The following is a 16,236-nucleotide window of genomic DNA, read 5'->3' as shown; positions in this document are numbered from 1 at the left end:
ATGTGGAGGAGGAAAAGCTGGGGATGGAAAAGAGGCTTTTGCACTAGCCCAGCAAAGACAGAAAGTCTCAATTAAATGATGCAAAAAGGGCTGAAGAGGAAAGGCAAAGCTGCCAAGCTCCTGTAACGGACAGACATGGCAGAGACGACAGGAAAAGCATGACTTCTGTGAGAGCAAGCAACCTCACTGATAGAAACGGAATACTGAGGAGGAGCCTCTGGGTGGAACGCTAATGTGGGTTTGGATACTGAGTTTAAAGAGCTTACAGAAGAGCTGGTGCAAGCATCCAGCAGGCTTAGGAAAGAGGCTGGGAGAGACAAAGATCTGAAAGGCGCAGTTACAGAGGTGGTGGTTTCTAGCTGTAAGCAAGTAAAAAAAATGTGCAAGGAGAGCCAACAGAATGGGAAGGAAAAATGAAGGTGCCTAGGGGATCCTAGTGTTTAAGTCTCAGCATCTAAATAGGAAAGAGAAGAGGAACTAGAGAGCCTCTTGATGAAGGTGAAAGAGGAGAGTGAAAAAGCTGGCTTAAAACTCAACATTCAAAAGACTAAGAATATGGCATTTGGTCCCATCAGTTCACGGCAAATAGATGGGGAAAAATGGGAACAGTGACAGATTTTATTTTCTCTGGCTCCAAAACCACTGCAGATGGTGACTGCAGCCATGAAATTAAAAGACGCTTGCTCCTTGGAAGAAAAGCTATAATAAACCTAGACAGCATATTAAAAAGCAGAGACATCCCTTTGCCGACAGAGGTCCACACAGTCAAAGCTATGGTTTTTTCCAGCCGTCATGTACGGATATGTGAGCTGGACCATAAAGAAGGTTGAGCACTGAAGAACTGATGCTTTCGAACTATGGTGCTGGAGAAGACTCCTGAGAGTCCCATGGACTGCAAGGAGATCCAACCAGTCAGTCCTAAAGAAAATCAACTCTGAATATTCACTGGAAGGAGTGATGCCGAAGCTCCAATACTTTGGCCACCTGATGTGACTCACTGGAAAAGACCCTGATGCTGGGAAAGACTGAAGGCAGGAGGAGAAGGGGACGACAGAGGATGAGATGGTTGGATGGCATCACCAACTCAATGGACATGAGTTTGAGCAAATTCAGGGTGGAAAGCTAATGTGGGTTTCCATTATCTCCCTGGGGTGATACCTCCCTGAGTGGGTTACTCAGGGAGATAGTCATGGACAGGGAAGCCTGGGCTTGCCAAGAGTGGGATATGACTTAGTAACTGAACAATATTGAAATCATATCGCAATATCTCTCTTTACCCAAAACAAACAAACAGAAAGACCTCTGCCGCCTTTCCCCACTCAGTAACTCCTCATCCCTCTCCACAGTGGAACTCGAATCGGACATCAGGATGTGCTGTTGCTCCCTTCTCTCCTTCCCAGCAGGCTGTCCCTTCCAGCTCTCGTCACCAGTCTTTTGCCCACACATCTTCACATTTGCTGACCTCTATTTTAGGGAAGCTCTTCCTCCAGGCTTTGCCTCAGTTGTTACCACTTCCTATCTGCCTCTGCTCAACTTCAGCTCCTTGGTGGTGGTGGTGAAGTCACTAAGTTGTGTCCAACTCTTGCAACCCCATGGACTGTAGCCTCCCAAGCTCTTCTGTCCATGGGATTTTCCAGGCAAGAATGTTGGAGTGGATTGCTATTTCCTTCTCCAGGGGATCTTCCCAACCCAGGAATAGAACCTGGGTCTCCTGCATTGCAGGCTATGAGGGAAGCCTGAAAAAGGTCTTTTTAATCCTGTTACACCTTTACTCTGCTTTATTGTCTCCACAGTACTTTTTTGCTGACATATTATCCACTGCTATAGGGGTGTGCTCATCTAGGAATTAAGTGCCCTGAGGGTATGGCCTTTGTCTTAACTTTCAGCCTGTAGCAGGCATCAGTAAATCTTTGTAGACTGAGTAAATAAATTTAAGGTGATAGTATTAAAATGCATTCATGAACATCCACAGTATTTGATTAAACAATGCACATTCCCAGAACTGTCCTCCAGAGTTAAAATCTAAGGGCAGGACTCAAGATCTGCACTTTTAATGTTATCCAAGAGATGCTTGAAAACACTAAAATTTTAGAGAAGTATAAATTTAAGGGACAAGTGGGAGAGCTCAAGGAGAGGAAGAAAAGTCAGACTGAGGCGGAAAATCAGGATAGCAGTAAACAAGCAAATAAATGCTACATAAAGTCAGGTAGAAAGTGAAGAGGAACTAAAAAGCCTCTTGATGAAAGAGGAGCGTGAAAAAGTCGGCTTAAAGCTCAACATTCAGAAAATGAAGATCGTGGCAACTGGTCCCATCACTTCATGGCAGATAGATGGGGAAACAGTGGAAACAGTGTCAGACTTTATTTTGGGGGGCTCCAAAATCCCTGCAGATGGTGACTGCAGCCATGAAATTAAAAGACGCTTACTCCTTGGAAGAAAAGTTATGACCAAGCTAGATAGCATATTCAAAAGCAGAGACATTACTTTGCCAACAAAGGTCCGTCTAGTCAAGGCTATGGTTTTTCCTGTGGTCATGTATGGATGTGAGAGTTGGACTGTGAAGAAAGCTGAGCACCAAAGAATTGATGCTTTTGAACTGTGGTGTTGGAGAAGACTCTTGAGAGTCCCTTGGACTGCAAGGAGATCCAACCAGTCCATTCTGAAGGAGATCAGCCCTGGGATTTCTTTGGAAGGAATGATGCTAAAGCTGAAGCTCCAGTACTTTGGATACCTCATGCGAAGAGCTGACTCACTGGAAAAGACTCTGATGCTGGGAGAGATTGGGGGCAGGAGGAGAAGGGGATGACCGAGGATGAGATGGCTGGATGGCATCACTGACTCGATGGACATGAGTCTAAGTGAACTCCGGGAGTTGGTGATGGACAGAGAGGCCTGGTGTGCTGTGATTCATGGGGTCGAAGAGTCGGACACGACTGAGCGACTGAAATAAACTGAACTGAAAGTCAGGTATGGTAAAGTAGACGAGACAGCTTCTGCTTTTCTGAAAGAAGCCGCAGGGATGGTTCTGGGTTAGGGCAAGTGAAGAGGACAATGTGAGTGACAGAAATGAGGAGAATACAGATCACTGCTACACATCTCTTACGGTTCATTGTGGTTTTAAAAATGGGTGTAGGACTTGATCCTAGGTTTTGGGAGGGCAAGCTTGACTGAGGGGAGGAAAGAGCAGGAGGTGATCAACAGGGAAAGGCAGGTCCTAGAGAAAGCTGCAGGGAAGCGGGCGTGGCTGAGGGCTGGAGCCTAGGGGAAGATCTAAGAGGTAAGTGATGTCCAGCCAGAGGGACCGAGAATGGGAAGCTCGGCTTCATTCCCAAAAGGGACAAGGAAAGAGACTGCTTAATTTGGCCCTTAAAAAAAAATCTCTTTTTTTCAGAAATATATAGTAGAAGGCAAAGAAGAGAGAAGATTTTAGTTTTACATAGTAAAGCAGGTGAGGCTCTCTTTGGCTTTGAACAGCAAAACCAACTGACATTGGCTAGATTAAAGTACTAGTCAGGGGACTTCCCTGGTGGTCCAGTGGTTAAGAATCCACCTTCCAATGCAGAGGACGTGGGTTTGATCCCTGGCTGGGGAACTAAGATACCACATGCCCCTGGACACCTAAGCTCTGTGAGCCACAACTAGAGAGAAACCCTGAGTGCTGCGACGAAGACCCAGTGAAGCCAAAAACAATAATAATACATAATTTTAAAAGCCTACTTCTAAAGTAAATGAGTGAATAGTACCGTACTTCTAAAGCTAGGACAGACGTACGGAGTGACACCACACTGACTGTCTTTTCTCTCACAGAGGGAGCTGAGGTCAGCACATCAACGAAACAGTGACCAACTATCGTTTCTAAGTAACAGAAATCAGGGAGCCTGATCAGGCAACAGGGGGAAAAGAAAACAAAAACGCTCACCTACGTCCTGCTGGGACCAGTCACCTGGTTTTAGCTCACACAGCTGAGTTGTAGAAAGGCACCACTGAAATCCTGCATCTAAAGGGATGTCAGTGAACCTGGTGAATTTACCAATGGCAATCCATTCATCCTCAATGAGGCCGGAGAGGCGTGGAAGGATGTAAAATACCGTCTGAAAGGAGAATTGTAAAATCTAAAATTTTTGCCCCTTAAAAATAATAAAGAAATACATGATAAAATGTTTCAAGTGCAACTTATTATTACTGAGGTATTCTTCCAAACTATCGTGTCTGATCAGATTACATACTTTCATTTGCATCTTGTAGCAACTGTCTTATCTAAATTTATTGTCTTCTCTAAGAAATTAAGGGATTGATTTGGAAATCCTTAGGAGCAGGCAGATCTTCCGCTCCAGCATTTCTTACTGTACACACTACACACCATGCCGTGGACACAAGCAAAAAGTGTTTGGGAACTGATGGGCATTAGTGTTGGACGGTATTTGGATAAATACTGTTTATTGACAGACAAATACCTCCATAAGCAAACAAATTCAAGGTCCTGTGATGCCAGATCTTTACCCTCACTGTCATTATACAGATTTGGAATCCAGATTTGCATCAGCTGTATCTTAGCTGTGTGATGTCAGAGAAGCTATTAGCCTTTCTTGACTTTAACTTCCTCATTGATAAAATGAGGGTAAAAATCAGGTTAAAACAGCACATGGAAGTAATCTGTAAACAGCAGTTATTCATTCATTACATAACAATCCTCCTTCCCTTTTCTTACCTATGACAAGAAAAGTGAGATCCAGAAATCCTCAAAGGTGACAAGGCACGTAAGAAGCAGAAGCACAATAGGCAATTTAAGAATGAAATAACAAACTTATAACATTGTGCAAGTCTTCATAAAAGCTTTTAGAATTAATATGGTTTTCAATATTCATGCAAACTTTAACTGGCTTGGATGCAACTAAGTGTTTATTAAGTAGCTACTAAGTATAGCTCCAAATGTATAAGGAGAGTTCTCATGAGCCATTATTTTATTTACATATACACATTTATGGTTCATATAATTAATGGACAATAAAATATATTAAATATATGAGAGTGAGGCAGTCAAAGTCAGGACGAAGGAAGAGGGGAAGCAAGGGACTTACTCCTGCTGGAGAAGTGAATAGAAAAGGCTGACTTAGCACTACAGAGTTATTAAGAGTCCTTCAGAAAGATGTCAAACAAAGCATTCTGGGAGCTAAAGGACATAGAACAGAACATGTTAAAATATTTGAAAACTCCTAAATAAATTTTGCAATGAAGCAACAGAAACCACACAATAATGTTCTTTGATGAATATCTCACAATAAACAAATCTCTATACTTCTTTTTAAAAAGGCCAGTTTATTAGTAATCCACACACACAAATAACCCAACAGCAACAACAAAAACTCTTATGCACAGTAGCTTAAGTTACTGATACTTCCAAGTTCCTTAGAGGAAAGGTCCCAGGTCGTGTGTGTGTGTGTGTGTGTGTGTGTGTGTGTATTTAAATTTAGGTCACATAGTTAAAAATCAAAGGCAAAACATGATAATTACAGTTGAAAAAGGAAGAAAGTAGTAATCATTTACATGAATTTTAATAATCTCTATATTGTTAATTAATTCACATGCTAACTGTAATAAATACGTTTATGGTTCTTAAAATTACATAAGTACATTATCTATTATGATCAGTGAGGTGATGGATCATTTGCTATACAATTTCAATCATCCAGAACCTAAAATATGCACTTAAAAGAGTAGATCTTTTTGATCTTTCATAACAATGGGCTTCATACAACAAATCTCACCTGCACAAATGTTTTCACTCATTTCCTTTTAATGTCAGAACAGATTTCTGTTCAGAGTGAAATATTCCCCCTTCCAGGGTTTACAAGCCAGACACTGCCTGAGAAACAGAAAGTGAAGATGACTAGCCAATTTTCACTGCTGAAGAGCGAAGCGCGAGCAAGCCGCCTGCACACGGCGACAGAATAACACTGAGAACTTTACAACGTGAAGGCGGTGCTGCAGGGACAGTTAGCCTCATTATATAAGGATGCATCAGGGCTACAGACACGGAAGGAAATTCACACGTGCTCTTCTCTGCTCACCTCCAGACAGTAATCCTTCAGCGGGTGGAACGCTGTGAAAAAGAAATGCTCCTGGATGCGTTGCCAGCTCTTCTTCGCGCTCCTAAGGGGTAAAAACGCGTCTGAGGGATGGAACTAGTGAGTCGCCTCTGGTAAGAGTGACCGCCAGTTAGGCCTTTTCAGCAGGCACTGTGGGATTTAGAATGGGTAGGAAATCTGTGAATTTTGCCCCAAGATTTGTACACCTCTGTCTTCAAGATTAAAGCCTTTTAACAGCTGATCCTAAATGCGATATTTTGAAATAAAACCTGAAAAACAGCAAAGAAATTAAATACCTCTCTCCCAGTCCTACAACAATGATTCAACAAGAATGAAAACCAGGTCTGTCGTTCCTCAAAGAGATGGTGGTCAGTGGATTGGAAAATTGCATAACGGCTACCACAGGTACACCTCTCATGCCGGGGGAAAAGGAATCCTAAAGGGAACTGTATAAGAAATCTAGGCTGGGAGTCTTACGTCTCCCTCTGGCCATAGAGGCTTTGAAATTTTTTTTTCCAGGACAGAAAATCATTACATAGGTCACTTTTTCTACTCTGAAGATTCATGACACGCAGCCAAACAGTAGCAGTGTTCATAAGTCAAACAAAAATAATGCAAGGGTTTAAATTCTTAACTTTAACAAGCACACACACAATACAGCAAAAAAACGAAAATCTGACAAGGCTGAAAAGGCAAAGAGGTAGGAAAAAAATTATAAAACATGGCCACCAGAAGGTTTTGGGTTAAATTCATGATCAACAAACCCCAAGCTAAAGCAGGAATTTCAAGACGGCTTCTCTGCTCCCACCAATGTGCCTTCTTCACCCCTGAGTTCCAGTCCCTCCTGTCACTGAAGACCAGGCCTCAATATCAGTGGGGTAACAAACAGGAGACCTGAGATGAGAGATCAGCCCCCTCCTTACAAGCTGCTGGCTCTGCCCCTTGGCTTTCCAAAGCCTCTTCAAGGGACAACACCCCAGTGCATGTCCAAGCTCCCATCCCCTGGGTTCTGCTCTGCACTGTGCACCCCTCCCAACTCCATCCACCGCAGCAGTGTTTTATCTGTTTGATATCAAGCATCTGAGTAGGATTTTGTTTGGGGAACCAAGAAGTTCTTTTAAAAAAGAAAAAGGAAAAGCTCCCAGCTTTAGTGGGGACACTGGAGGGGTGACAAGCACATGGCTTTAAAGTCAGATCGTGCTGCTCCTCGGTGGTTCTTTGACAGTAGAGGATGCTAACATTCAGCTGCACTGAAGAGAGACATCTCAAGATAAAGACCAAGAGTTAAAAAAGGAGAAAAAATGTCAATGATGGAGCTGATAGTACTTAGAACTGTAATTAAACTGCACATCAGTGAGCAGCTTAAATGCTCCCTGACCCGGCTCTGCACACCGCAGCCTGTGATGTGCTTAAGAGAAGCTGCTGCGGCCAGGCACCCCCGACACCTCTCCCCATGCTCTGCTGGACCAGGCACCCCTGACTCCTTGGCTGGGCACCCCCAATGCCTCTCCACACGCTCTGCTGGACCAGGCACCCCTGACTCCTTGGCTGGGCACCCCCAATGCCTCTCCACACGCTCTGCTGGACCAGGCACCCCTGACTCCTTGGCTGGGCACCCCCAATGCCTCTCCACACGCTCTGCTGGACCAGGCACCCCTGACTCCTTGGCTGGGCACCCCCAATACCTCTCCACACGCTCTGCTGGACCAGGGGAAAGGACAAGACCTGCTTACCCTGCTCCGTGCATGTTTTCCACTTGACTCAGACTGGATTCAATAACAGAAGTTAAAGCCTCAAGTTCTTCAATGCGTAACCCCTTACACACGCTCCAGATTTTCTTAAGAGCGACTAGCGCATACAGTCGAATGCTAAAATTGTGGTTGAAGCACCACTGCAGCACGATAATAAGGGCTTGCTTCAGAATTCGTTTCTGAAAAGAAAGAATCATTCTTCATATGTAAACCAGGACCATCTGACCCTCTACTGTAGGACCAAAAACAAGCTTACAGATGATGAAAACGCTATCAAGTAATTCTCTTTCACTGGTTTTGCATCATCATTCTCAGACAGGTTAGAGATACACTGGCATGGCCCTTTCCTCAAGAAGCAAAGTATCCTCCCAGCTCCTCAGTTCTTATTTATGATGCTGCCACACATTTCCCCCACACTCCAGCACCGAGGTCAACCTGAACAAAGCACTTTCAGGCTAACTATAATATAACCTGTATTTAAACAGTCTCCATCACTTATTACCGAGAAATATTCTTCAAGAGCTCTACTTCAGGCGAACCTGAAACTACTTCTAAGGCAAGCTATCCCATCAAAGTGCTGTTTTCCCTGGTCTTTGGTCTGAACCACTCTGTTTTCCGTAGTGGTGACTTTGGGCACACATAACATTGATTGGTGGCAGGAAAATTAAGAAGTGAGGAGAAGAATAGTAAGATAACTTAAACTTTGCTATAGTCTTTTTTAGTGAATTCACAGATTTTTCCATCTTCACAGCCTAGAGATTTTACACAATAATAGTCCCTAATCTGTAAAACCACACAGTTCAACAGATACTGAATGGCAAAGGAAGTGATGTGAAGTAACCTAGAAGCCAGATGGAGTCAAACATTTGATAAAGTATCAGGAGCTACCTTAATGTTCCTGCTAAATGGCTCCTGGCTGCACCAGGCTAACAGCCCGGCAACAGTACGGTTTTTTGTCTGTCTTATTTCCCTCAACAGACTGTAAGCAAATCTCTCCCCTGCACACATTTAAAGCAGAAAGATAAGACGTGATAGTATCCGATGTTAGAGATTCTTACTCTTACCAGAAGGTGTTAGCACAAATTTTCACATGACTGCCATCTGGTTGCCAGACACTGTAACACACCATTGATTTTAAGATATTATGATGGTGGTTAAAATGTGTTGGGGAGACAGGTCTGGTTTAGGATTGATGAAAAAAGGTTAACCACAAATTTGACTGTTACTGTGTTTAAAGACAACACTTTGAAAAAGTCTAGGAAACCTACTCCCAGAATATTTTTATTTCAGACAGTTGACTGTTGAACAACAGGGGTCTGAACTGTGCAGGTCCACTTACACATGGATTTTTTCACTAAATGCTTCCTACAGCTTTGAATCTGCAGATACAGGTGAGTAACCTTGTATTATGGTGGCTATAAAGCTATATGCTGATTTGCCACTGGGCAGAGGGTCAGTGCCCCTAATTCCTGTGTAGACTGAGGGTCAACTGTATTTCCTCCCAGAGTTTACAACACTGCAGTGCATTCTCTGCAGATTCTCTGCAGTGCATTCTCTAAATCTTAGTTAGTTAGTTCAGTTGCTCAGTCATGTCTGACTCTTTGGGACCCCATGGACTGCAGCACGGCAGGCTTTGCTGTTCATCACCAACTCCCGGAGCTTACTTAAACTCATGTCCATCGAGTCAGTGATACCATCCAACCATCTCATCCTCTGTCATCCCCTTCTCCTCCCACCTTCAATCTTTCAAGCATCAGGGTCTTTTCCAACGAGTCAGTTCTTCGCATCAGGTGGCCAGAGTATTGGAACTTCAGGTTCAGCATTAGTCGTTCAGTGAATATTCAGGACTGATCTTTAGGATGGACTGGTTGGATCTCCTTGCAGTCCAAGGGACTCTCAAGAGTCTTCTCCAACACCACAGTTCAAAAGCATCAATTCTTCGGCGCTCAGCTTTCTTTATAGTCCAACTCTCACATCTATACATGACCACTGGAAAGATCACAGCTTTGACTAAGACAGACCTTTGTTGGCAAAGTAATGTCTCTGCTTTTTAACGTGCGGTCTAGGTTGGTCATAGCTTTCCTTCCAAGGAGCAAGTCTTTTAATTTCATGGCGGCAGTCACCGTCTGCAGTGATTTTGGAGCCCAAAAATGAAGTCTCTCACTGTTTGCACTGTTTCCCCATCTATTTGCCAGGAAGTGTAGGGACTGGATGTCATGATCTTGGTTTTCTGAACATTGAGTTTTAAGCCAACTTTAAATCTTACTGGCAGGCTTCCCTGAATTCTTCACAGTTGCCACAGTGATGAACCAGAATTAGTTAGGATCTCTACTTATCTAGGGAAGATGCTCTAAACCTGAGAAAGATGAAAGAGCTGGCCTTCACACTTTGAATAATGACAGCATTTCATATAAACCTTCAAGAACACAATGGCTTGTAAATACTCTGACCATAAGTTTCTTTGCACAAGCATGTGTTAAGTAACTCCACAGTTACATATAATGAGGGAAGTCTTATTTAAATAATTTTACACAAACGCTTATATGAAATTAAGAATCCTATCATTACAAGTTGCCCATTAATATGTGCTGAGGTAGACCTCAGTGTGTGTGTGCATGTGGGCCACACCTTAGTATGCCTCTGTGCCAAAGTGCATCTGTCATTAGCGGGAGGGCGGAAGCAGAGAAGCTGCAAAACACACAAGGAATACCCCACATGAAGAAAATTCATACAGATATATAAATTCTATTTTGATGGTCAAGCCTGAGCTCTTCTTATAAACAATTCATACTCACCTTTTCCAGGATATTTTCAGTAATGATGTCCAAATGTGACAAAACTGATAAAAATGTACAAATGCTTGTTTTAAGGTTTTCTTCACCCTGAAAATATACCAGATACACCAAACCGTCATTCACAGCTGCAGTGAACCCATGTCCCTCAAGGCACCTGGCTGGATGCCGTGGGGTTGGTGATGAGAGGCCAGCTCCTCTCTGATGCAGCCACGGCTTAGAGGGGGAACAGATGAGCACAAGCAAATAAAGGACAGGAATGACCTAGAGCCAAATGCCCACAGCGCAACCCTCAGCAGACACAAGGGCACTAGACACTCAACCAAGGATTGAGCAAGGGTGGAGGTGAGGGTGAGCTCACTGCAGAGTCGGAAGGGCGGGGTGTGGCTTGGGAAGCAGGAAGGAAAGGGAACAAGTGCAAACGAAGAAGACAAAGACACAGGCAAAGAGGAGGCAAAGGTCCCCAAGTGGAGGGGGGGCAGCAAAGGTTAAATACTGTGCAGGCCCTTTAAAAAGTCACAAGGAAAAACTGCTTGTAAAGGTGTTAAACCAGAATTTGGGAACCTTCTTGGTAAGAGATTTGGAATTACACATTATTTTAGCAATAAAAAACTGACGAACGCCAGGTGGACTGGAGACTATAGACACTACAGTTCAGAAACTGCTCCAAGAGGAAGATTTGATGATTAATCCCTTTATGTAAGGAGTAGTTACTGCATGTCTTCCATGGGCCAGTAACTGTTGCAGAAAGAGGGGAAAACAAAAATAGGTAAGATTCTTGCCTTCATGGAGATTAGAGTCTTATGGGGAAGAAAGGTAAAATCCAATCAAACAATAAATCAAAATTCCCATTATAACAAGAACTATTTCTCCGCTACAAAAACCCATACTAAGGAGATCCAAAGTACTCAGGGAGATAGCTTCCTTTAAGAAAAGACACAAAGCACATGTGAACTTCAATCTGGAAAACTTCGCTATGCAGGCAAAGATGATAAAGAAGACCATTTCAGGCTGGAGCACGGTACAAACAGCCTGCTGATGAGGAGGAAAGGTACTCAGGTGATGAGAGGGGTACTCAGTCACCTAGGGGTCCCCAGTGAAACAAGCTTCCCCACACTCATGCCCTAATCCAGACTCCCCCGGCTGGGGGCTTGGTCATGCATCTGCTCTGGGCTGATGAGCCATCCAAAAGCAGAATGTGATCAGAGGCCAAGGGAGCATGAGAACACGGGGATGCATCCTCCTGAAATGCTCATTCTTGGAACTTTGTGCACCAGAGAGAGGTCTGGCCTCCTAGCTGGAGACATGTTGAGATAGTGGTGCCTGGCACCTCGGCTGGCCCCACGACTGCAGGTGAAGTGAAAACACATGGGGGAAGAAGCCATTTGCAGCCCCTAGCCCAGCAGACACCATATGCAGAATCACCCAGCCTGGCATAACCAGGAAAAACAGTAGATAGGCGGTTACAGGAGGGGAATGAGCAGCTCAGCATCATTACCAACAAGAGATGAGAAATCATTTGGTTAAGGAGAGACTGTGTATAGAAGGGAGACTCATTGTTCTTATCTCTAAGATCAAACAAAGACACTGCTCAGTAAATAAAAATATAGAAGGCACCTATTTCCCACATTTTTTAATAACAGAAGCCTTTTCCATCTTTGTTTTGTTGGAATAGAAAAGCTCTCAAATAAAAGTTATGCTCTACTCAAGATAAATGCCAGAGCTTTCTGTCTCCTAAATTAATTCAAATCCTGCAAACATAATTTAGGATGTCAGTATATTAGGGGCAGGGCAACGGAAAAAATCTATAAAGTGAAACAATGTCCCAACATAGCCCAAATCTTTGCATTAAAAAGACATGAAAACAATTCCTCTACTTACATAAGAAAAGCAGTTCCAGAACTTCGGAAGAAATTGAGGGAATTTATGAAGAATCAGTATAATAATCCATTCTATAAAATATTTTATGGATGCCTGATTATTGATGAAGCCAGCCTGGAAAATCTTGTCAATAATTTTATTCAAGAAATTCTGAGAAAAATAAAGTTGACAAATTAAACTGTTATCATTATTAATTTAAAAATCTGAGCTATAATTAACATATAAAAAGGTGAAGGTTTACAGAATGTTGATGCAATGCATTTATTTACCGCAATATGACCATCACCTCTACAGCATTAGCTAATGCCTCTACCATGTCACATAATAATTTCTTTTTTTGTGATGGGAACAATTCAAATCTAGTGTCTTATCAACTTGGAAATGGCTATTAATATTTTTTTTGGCCATGCTGCGTGGGTTGCGGGATCTCAGTTCCCTGAACAGGGATTAAATCCAGGCCATAGCAGTGAAAATCTGAAGTCCTAACCACTGTGAATGGCTATTAATTTTAATTAAGAAACAGTCACTATTAAAAAAAAAGCTTAAAGTTTTATTGTGGCATAAATATATGTTAAAATGTTATAATAAAATACTAATGGAAAAATATGTTACGTGGGACCATTTAAATCAGTTTCCAATTTACTTCCATGACACCTAACTGTCTTAATATTCTATTAAACTTCTGAATAACTTTAAGAAATGAAATACATATTTAAACAGCTTACTTCTCAGTTTTAAAGAAGCATGTAACAGCTTCCATATGAAAACATTATGCTTAAAGGTACAAATATAATTAACATTATACCTGATCAAATTTGGGGAAAAGTACAAGCAGAATCTGCCATATTCGGTTTTTCACCCTGTGTTGTTGAGAGTTCACATAGTATCGAGTTCTCGATTTGGACACCAACTCATCCTGGGAGGGAAGGAGGGAGGGAGGGGTCAATGTTAAAGTATCTACTGAATTTGTGAGTAATGAAAACAAAATCAATGACAACTTCAAGTTTAAAAGGTATAAACTGGGCAAAGGAGCCTATTATTTGAAAGGTAGAAGGATAAAAAAGACACTTCCTTATGACACTGTTTATTTTTTCTTACGACATTTTTTAAAGTTTCCTTTCAGAACAATGCATTTACCTGCTTTTGTTTTTTAAACTTATCTTCTTTTAAAATTAGGAAAGGAACCATACGCCTGTGCTTAATATGAAAGTACTTGGAAATGTCCTTCTCTCTCCTCGTGCCCCGTTAGAGGAGGTGAGGGGTCACGTGGGCGAGAGGAGACTGAGATGTTAGCCGTACACTGAGAGTCAAAGTGTTAGCTGCTCAGTCATGTCCGGCTCTTTGCGACCCCAGGGACTGCAGCCCGCCAGGCTCTTCTGTCCATGGGATTCTCCAGCCCCTTGACTACGTACGTCTGGAAAAATGGGACCTGCAGGAGAGCTGCAGCGCCAAGCCCTTCTGGGTTATCAGAGCTCTCTCCTGCCTTAATGGTCCGTTTCGTCTAAACTCAGTCAAACGCTACGTTTACTTTTGTTACGGCACTGCCAGTGCTTTAAGCAAGTTAAGATGCTTTAAGCTGAAATAAAGCATATTTACTTTGTCCAATAGCTTGATCGCAAGATCTTCCATAAACAACTTATGAGACATATTTGAGCCATCTAATAAACACAGGAATTTGACGGCACAAATTCTCACATAATGGTCTTCTCTTTTGGTACTAAAATACAAAAAATGATAGATGATGTTAATACATCTTCAAAATAAAAAAAAAACATGTAAGATGTTAGTTTTGAAATACAAAATCTTAACTAGCTTCATATTTAATGACAATTTAGGATAAACACTCAGGATAAATTTAAATTTAGGATAGACAGTGGAAGATAAAATACATCAACAGGAGCGCCTGTACAAAAAGTCTGGAAGAACCCAAATTTACCCAGACTTTTGGTAAAACAATGCACACAGTGATACTGAGTCAATAATATCTTATCTGTGTGTGGACAAACGAGATCACAGCTCATGACACGGCTCCTGGAGGACCACAGACGCCTCCTGCCCAGAGGCCAGAATACACATCGGCAGCACGCTCTTCTCACTGGGCACTGTGAATGCGTGTCTCTAAGTGAACGGCAAACTCAGGAAACGCTGTGTGCTGAGCAGCCCAGCGTTTTCAGTATCCAGTGTGGAAAGATAAATTCACTGAAATCGTTAGTACGCATTTCCAAGTCCATTAAAACTGTTATAATGTGAACCAGTGTTATTTTAAATTAACTACGTCTGTCTAGTAGAAATCAAAATATTTTGGAACCATCAACTGAAAATTTTTACTTATTGTCATACTATAGCAGCCAAGAAAACAAAAAATTAATTAAGACAATGAGCAAAGACAAATGTATATATTTAATGAAGAGTGGCAGATGGTTTAAAACACAAGTATGACTCTCAGAATAATTAACTTTTGGTAACTAGACACAATCATCATTTATTGTCCTAAACTCTAAACTCATGACAATACTATTTATAAACACCTATACACACAAAGTTTTGAAAATTATGTGAGAGAATAAAAACTTTTAAAAACCTCAATGATTTTAGCAGTAGATCAATCAGAGGTTTATCCCAGACATCAAAACTTTAGAGTCTATTTCAACTAGTTTTGTTTTTGCGTGAGCATAGGGATTGGTGAATAGTGATTTTTAACCAAAAAAGGAATAAACTTGTGCTCTGATGATCAGTCCTCCACCCAGGAAAGAGGAATAGGGACTGGATGCTTCCCATAGTTATTTCCTTATTTATGCCGGACTTCTGCACTACTTTTTAAGTTTATCGAATTTCAGTAAACAGTGACAGATCTGAAGAAAATATATTAGCAAGGGAATATAATTTCTAACAATTGTGAAGGTTCACGCAATATCTTACACAGAATATCTCTCATGTGTTATATTTTGAATATTCCATTTGTATCAAGATATAGAAGACCCACCACACTTACTTTTCAATAACAACATTTGCTGCGCACTCATGTCCAAGATTTTCTATGAACGTCTGTACATCCTGAATAAGTCTTTCCATAAAAAACATGCAACAAAGAACAAGTTTTAGAGGAAAAAAATTAAAGTCCCAAATAAAAAGTTAAGTAATATTTTTCTAATTGAAAGTCTTAATATAAAGGCACTGCTGCTGCTGCTAAGTCGCTTCAGTCGTGTCTGACCCTGTGAGACCCCAGAGATGGCAGCCCACCAGGCTCCCCCGTTCCTGGGATTCTCCAGGCAAGAACACTGGAGTGGGTTGCCATTTCCTTCAATGCATGAAAGTGAAACGTGAAAGTGAAGTCGCTCAGTCGTGTCTGAATCTTAGCGACCCTGTGGACTGCAGCCCACCAGGCTCCTCCGTCCATGAGATTTCCCAGACAAGAGTACTGGAGCGGGGTGCCATTGCCTTCTCCGCTAATATAAAGGCACAATTCTACCCAAATAGATACTTAATATAAAAAATTATGAGAGGCTGCAATAATGGCATCTTTTACCTTTGATCACGCCGAAACACAGTTCCAAATATACATGCCTCAAGGACAAGTTCACTGTAATTTTTAGCAATTGATAAAGACACATTGGAAGCAGAAACTACCCAAGATCTGCAGCAATAACTTATCAGGATATTGAAGACTCCAGTTTTTATAGCAGACATTTCAATTATCCTGTACATAATCTGTAATGAAATACAACA

At 41.9% G+C, this 16,236-nt stretch overlaps 1 protein-coding gene across 10 annotated transcripts in view; it reads right to left on the bottom strand.

Annotated features, from left to right (window-relative positions):
• Positions 1-16,236, bottom strand: part of TARBP1 (TAR (HIV-1) RNA binding protein 1) — a 65,936-nt gene that overhangs the window by 3,691 nt on the left and 46,009 nt on the right. For 2 of the 10 annotated variants that reach the window (XM_013975535.2, XM_018042438.1), the window contains 9 exons: positions 16,037-16,218; positions 15,503-15,574; positions 14,107-14,227; positions 13,316-13,426; positions 12,511-12,660; positions 10,633-10,719; positions 7,820-8,016; positions 6,069-6,150; positions 3,920-4,091 (listed from right to left, as the gene is read on the bottom strand). In XM_013975535.2, the coding sequence (XP_013830989.2) occupies positions 3,920-4,091; positions 6,069-6,150; positions 7,820-8,016; positions 10,633-10,719; positions 12,511-12,660; positions 13,316-13,426; positions 14,107-14,227; positions 15,503-15,574; positions 16,037-16,218 (1,174 nt within the window). Of the gene's footprint in view, positions 1-3,919; positions 4,092-5,078; positions 6,237-7,819; positions 8,017-10,632; positions 10,720-12,510; positions 12,661-13,315; positions 13,427-14,106; positions 14,228-15,502; positions 15,575-16,036; positions 16,219-16,236 lie in introns of those variants that run through there. The other 8 variants (XR_001917413.1, XR_001917411.1, XR_001917412.1 and 5 more) reach the window with 8 other exon arrangements.

The sequence above is a fragment of the Capra hircus genome, chromosome 28 (assembly GCF_001704415.2).
Source record: "Capra hircus breed San Clemente chromosome 28, ASM170441v1, whole genome shotgun sequence".
NCBI lineage: Eukaryota > Metazoa > Chordata > Mammalia > Artiodactyla > Bovidae > Capra > Capra hircus.
Note: the sequence above shows the minus strand (reverse complement) of the source record. Positions and strands in the feature narration are given on the sequence as shown.